The sequence below is a fragment of the Parasteatoda tepidariorum genome, chromosome 4 (assembly GCF_043381705.1).
Source record: "Parasteatoda tepidariorum isolate YZ-2023 chromosome 4, CAS_Ptep_4.0, whole genome shotgun sequence".
Lineage (NCBI taxonomy): Eukaryota > Metazoa > Arthropoda > Arachnida > Araneae > Theridiidae > Parasteatoda > Parasteatoda tepidariorum.
The window spans coordinates 562413-568628 of record NC_092207.1 but is presented as its reverse complement, the minus strand read 5'-3'; the positions used below and the strand labels follow the sequence as shown (position 1 = coordinate 568628).

At 28.1% G+C, this 6216-nt stretch overlaps 2 protein-coding genes across 2 annotated transcripts in view; both read left to right on the top strand.

Moving 5' to 3' along the window:
- The first annotated feature begins 2542 nt into the window (after positions 1 to 2542).
- The window catches only part of LOC107450501 (orexin receptor type 2-like), a 30685-nt gene continuing 27011 nt past the window's right edge, over positions 2543 to 6216 (top strand). Inside the window, exon 1 of the mRNA XM_016066314.3 lies at positions 2543 to 2595. The gene's annotated coding sequence lies outside the window, so the exon portion shown is untranslated. The remainder of the gene's footprint in view (positions 2596 to 6216) is intronic.
- Positions 4894 to 5253, top strand: LOC139425521 (uncharacterized). Its single transcript, XM_071180529.1, has one exon. It carries the CDS (start codon positions 4894 to 4896, stop codon positions 5251 to 5253), a length of 360 nt encoding a protein of 119 aa, XP_071036630.1.

Genomic DNA, 6216 nt, shown 5'->3' with positions numbered 1-6216 from the left:
TTCTGAAGTTTATGTAAGTAAAATTAGTTTCTGTAAATTTCTATGTTATTTTAAAATACTTCCAAGCGCAATGTTTAACAATCGTTTTTTAGAATCATTATATATGTATTTTAAGTGTAAAATTTTCGGATGGTATTAAAAAAATAGTTATGTGGACAAGTTGTTTCTTTTACGTCGCATAAAGTTCCTTTACTTTACGTCACATAAGTGCTTTTTTTAATTTTCTACCTCATTTTGATCAAAAAACATTTAAAATTTCTTGGATAAAAAATGCATAAGTTCAGTAAAAAATCAAATTTATTTCTTTTTACTTTTAAAATTTATAATACTTCTCTCAATTTCTTCATACAGAATATTATTGACGTACAGGCCACTCAATCTTATTTTAATGGACGATATTTTTAAAGAATTAAAAAATTTTAAAAGTTTTTTTTCACTTTCTGAAAATGAAGCTTGAATGTTAAAAAAAGTTTCAATATTTCTGAATGCAGGTTAATTTTGGTTCATTTGGTATAGGATCATAAGACCGGATCATATCTTCAACTAACCCTGTTTTAACCAAGGGTCTTAAAGAAGCTGTTTAAAAATTGATTTTTTGTAGATTAACTACCTATCATTACGGTTGATATATCAACAACCGAGAAAGCAAAAATCATCGGTCAAGAAATGCCTGGAATAGGAATGCCTGGAATGATGTTGATATTTAAAATTACTTTAAAATAAAGACAAATTGAAGCAGTTCGTTTAAATTTTAGATCAAGTTAGAACAAAAGATAATTTTTAAGACTCTGGTAGAGTGAACAAAAAATAAATTAAAACTGAACCACTCAAAATAACTTTTTTCTTAATGATCGGAATTTCATGTACTTCTTTAAGATTAGAGTCCTAAAGGAATCAAACCTAAAGAACTCAAATTGATAAAGGACTAAAAGCACCATTTATGATTGAGTCCTGAAGGACTCAATCATAAATGGTCCGAACAATCAACCTTATACACGCTTGTTTTTAATGCTCAAATATATTTTTTTAATATTTATATCTCATTTTGTATTATTTTATTTAATGATAATCGAAACAATTTCGAATTGTAAGGCATATAAATTCTTACATCGTTGTAAAGTATGTTGTTTTAAATGAAAAAATACAAAATTTGAACAAAATCTTACTCAATTTTTTAAAAAAAAATACTTAAAATATTTATTTCTCGAGTGAATCGATTGCGTTTCAGTTGATCGTTCCCTATTTCGTTCCGTTTAGTTGTTAAAAAAAGCACCTTCCTTTTAACAACTAATTTGTCACTTATTTAATTGACTTCTTTGTCATAGATATTGATTAATAAATAATTGCAAATATATTTTCGTTCATTAATGTTTGATTATTTGCATTATATGGTTTTTTTGGTTAAAGATGCTTGAATGTTGTGTTGGTTATTTGATTGTAATCATTTGGTTGATAGTGAAAAAAATAAACAAATAAAGTTAATTTAGGCGTACAGAAACGTTTGCTGTTCCCGCGCAGATCTTATTCTCACGATGTAATGTGTAGATCATCTAGGTAGTTTGAGATTAAGTCAAGTCTGCAGCGACTAAATTAAAATAAATTTCGCTTCATTTCCGTAAAGGTACATTTCTGCTAAAACACGTGTTTCATAAAGCCATAATGGAATACATGCAAGTGACGTAGGTGGGTATCTCGATCCTGATTAGTTGTAGAAACGTGGCATTTGTTTACGTTAGCAACTGCTCTTTCCATTCTATTTCGGGTAAAAAATATGTATATTTCATATCCATTCTCTTCTTCACATTTGAGGAAAAGAAAAAAAAAAAGAATTCTTCGATGAAACTAGTTAAGTTTAAAGATTGAGTAAATTCCGCTTTTTTTTTAATTTTAAAACTTAAAATATTGATTTTAATTTTTGAGAATGTATATTTTTCCTTTTTTTTTTGAACACGTGATCGTCGTTGGCGGGGAGGAGGACAGTGGGTAAAAAGTCATCAATGAATATCACTTTAAATTCACTAAAGTTTAAAAAAAGAAAGATTTATGATGCTTATTTATTTATTTTTTATTAAGAGTGAAATTTAGGAAACTAATTTGACCCCCATAAAAATAGAACACCAGCGACACGTTAACTTTTTGCTGTTTTAAAATTAATTATTTACCTAAGAACTATACTTAAAGGCAGTTTTAATGAGTCATATAATTTAAACAATACAACAGCATTTGGATCCTAAATAACATTTTAAAGATTCTGTCATTGTTGGAAAAAAAATAGTAGGAAAAAAAAAGAAAAATAAATAACAATGTATTTTGAAATAAATTACAATCGGAATAAATTAATTTTAACGCATAATGAAGAAAAAGCTGATTCTCAACTTAATTTCATCAGTTAACAAATAAATAATTTTATTAATATACTGGAAATGTAATACTTTATCTTGTTCCTCTCGCTGCATTCTCCCGTTATAAATTGTTTTCCCATCGACCACCAGAGGGCATCCTAATCAACCTCTTATTGAAGATGCTTCTCTAATGTTCCTTCCTTCTTTGAAAACTCTCAAGCAAAGAGTGCTTCTCTCATAAATCCATCAACAGGTATCATTTATTAAATTATATATTTTTACTATGTCTGTCGTTTTATTAACAGAAAATTCTTGCATAATTTTATGAACTGAAGTTTTAGAAATTTATGTCATGAATTTAGCTACTCTAAGAATTTAATCATTATTTCTTAAAGAGTAAGTTTTATTTTTATACTTTTGAGGTTAAAAGATAGTATTAATAATTATAATAACAATTTTTAATACTTTAATTGAATAAACGGTTTCTAAGAAGAAGAAAAATACAAATTAAAATTAGTGAGTCGAAGAAAATATACTTTTTTCCAAAAGTTTGCTCTGTCTCTTTAATGCTTCAAATTTATTGTCTAAACTTTTTTTTTCTTTTTTCTTTGAGTTTTAAACACATATAAATGTTTAAAACAAGCCACATATTTTGATAAAATATTCAAAATTTCGGCCTTACTCACTTCGCTCAACAAACCCCATAATCGCTACTGTTTCTTGATGATAATATCAGTTTGTTACAGCAAAATTAAACAAATATTCAATTATATCAAAATTAAAGAGTATCGAAAATTCCATTTAAACACAGATTAGGTTTCATATATTTGGTTCCCAATATATACAATGTTTTGTATTTTTGTATTCATTCATTTGATCATTTTTGTTGACTGCGAACAATTTTACTCAAAGTTTATTATAAGCAAAGTAACATATTTAAATTTGATGTAATATGACAATTTTTTTATTGTGAAATGAATTATAAGTTTAGATACCGTTTTAAATACGATTAATATAAAATATTGCGTTTGAATATAATGTCTTAGAACTACCCGAACATAATGCATATGTAGATAATGTCTTAGAACTATTCTAAGATAATGCGTATGAAGGTAATGTCTTAGAATTACCCTAAGATAATGCGTATGAAGATGTTTTAGAACTACCCTAAGATAATGCGTATGAAGATAATGTCTTAGAACTATCCTAAGATCATGCGTATGAATATAATGTCTCAGAACTACCCTAAGTTAATCGTATGAAGATGTTTTAGAACTACCCTAAGATAATGCGTATGAAGATAATGTCTTAGAACTATCCTAAGATCATGCGTATGAATATAATGTCTCAGAACTACCCTAAGATAATGCTTATGAATATAATGTCTCAGAACTACCCTAAGATCATGCGTATGAATATAACGTCTCAGAACTACCCTAAGATAATCCGTATGAAGATAATGTCTTAGAACTATCCTAAGATCATACGTTTGGAGATATGCGAGTAGAAAACCTCTATTACCTTCTATAAATTGCGGAATAGTATTTAAATTCAAAAACGTCATATGATACGAAGCTAGGATTATGAATAAATACGACAATACATAGGATAGAGAAATATTTTTCAGATTAAAAAATTTAATCTTTATAATTTTTACTTGCTTTAAGCTGATGACAACGAAAGAATTGTGGATCTTAATGAAGGAGTGAAATTATTTTTATTTGGCCATTAGGAATGCTCCGTTGGCAATTATGTGTGTTCATAAATGATGTCACAGTTATAACCCCTTCCTCCACACTTGAGCAGCGTTGTAGATACAGCTCCCGATGAAGTGATTGAGGCTCGAATCCCAGCGACTACTAGACACGAATTCCGTTCCAGACTCGCACAAATCCACAATTCTGACGCTAAATAGACTCTTTGGCAGACCGATCACAGTTTAGAATTCTCTTGTCATTCATCGTGGGAGTGACGCGGTCCGATTAAAAAGTCTTCTTCCACGGCTATTTTGTTCTATTGCTTGTTTCGGGATTTCCATCATCTTCTGGTTTGGGTTCAAAATGACAAGACTATGAAGTTCAACACTAATAGTCCAAAATTGGGTAAAATAAAAATTCAATAAAATATAAGAATTCAATAAAATATAAGAATTCAATAAAATAAAAATGTGTCACGCTATATTTAAGATCAAACAAAGACTTCAGATTTTATTTTTAAATCGTGCGTTCTAATGGCTTTGGAAAAGTAACAATAATAATAACTAGTGTACTTTTCTGATGAAAAAAAAATGAAAATACAATAGATAGCAAAAAATATTTATTATCCTGGGTTTAAATTGTGCCTACTTTAACAAAATAAGGGTTGTCACACTTTTTATTACTCTCTCCCCTTTCCCCCCTCTCACCATCCTTCGCCCATCTCACCATTTAATGAACCCCTTCCTTCCCCCATCTCACCATTCAATGTACCCCATCTCACCATTTAATGAACCCCATCCTTCCCCCACGTCACCATTCAATGCACCCCATCTTTCACCCCATGTCACCATTTAATGAACCCCATCATTCCTCCACCTCACCATTTAATGAACCCCATCCTTACCTCATCTCACCATTTAATGAACCCCATCATTCCCCCATCTCACCATTTAATGAACCCCATCATTCCCCCATCTCACCATTTAATGAATCCCATCCTTCCCCCATCTCACCATTCAATGTACCCCTTCCTTCTCTCATCTCACCATTTAATGAATCCCTTCCTTCCCCCATCTCACCATTCAATAAACCCTATCTCACCATTTAATAAGCCCCATCCTTCCCCCATGTCACCATTCAATGTACCCCATCCTTCCCCCATCTCACCATTTAATAAACCCCATCCTTCCCCACAAGCGTGGTATCATTTGTAGAAAAGGGATCATAGACCATTTTTTTTTCTACACAGAGAAAAAAGAGCAAATTGAAAGCATTCAGTTTTAGTTTATTTACATTATAAACCAATAATGATTACACGATTCACTACCCCATATTTATTTCTCGCAAATCAGACTCAGAAGACGTGGGAACTGACAGTTATTTAGAGCGTGAACAGTTAAGTACTCCCGGGTTAACGGTGAAATGAAAATTTCGCTTCAGAACATCTTTATCGGAGCTCTGAAAGACACCTTAAAAATCTTTCACGAGATCAAATCTTTTCAAATAAAATAAATAAAATAAAATAAAATAAAATAAAATAAAATAAAATAAAATAAAATAAATGAAATGAAATAAATGAATTAAAATAAATGAAATAAAATAAAATAAAATAAAATAAAATAAATGAAATGAAATAAAATAAATGAATTAAAATAAAATAAAATAAAATAAAATAAAATAAAATAAAATGAAATAAATTAAATAAAATAAATAAAATAAATAAAATAAATAAAATAAAATAAAATAAAATAAATGAAATAAAATAAAATAAAATAAAATAAAATAAATGAAATGAAATAAAATAAATGAATTAAAATAAAATAAAATAAAATAAAATAAAATAAAATAAAATGAAATAAATTAAATAAAATAAATAAAATAAATAAAATAAATAAAATAAAATAAAATAAAATAAATAAAATAAATTACTCTTGAAAGAATTAGTCTTTCTTCATTATTTGCATGTACAGACTTATTATTGAATAAGTTTTACAACCACTTGCATAAAAAAAGAGCAATTATATGAGAAATATTTTAAACTTAAATAAATGATTTACACAATATAAAAATTTGCTGATGTAAGTCAATTATATCTTTTTTTTAAAAACAATAATGGCTTTATATCACAGTTTATAGCGTAATTTCTATCAAGTGAACAAAACCATTATATATATATA

What these genes read in the sequence shown, in the direction of transcription:
- LOC139425521 (XM_071180529.1), top strand. Translation starts at nt 4,894, where the DNA reads ATGAACCCCATCATTCCTCCACCTCACCATTTAATGAACCCCATCCTT.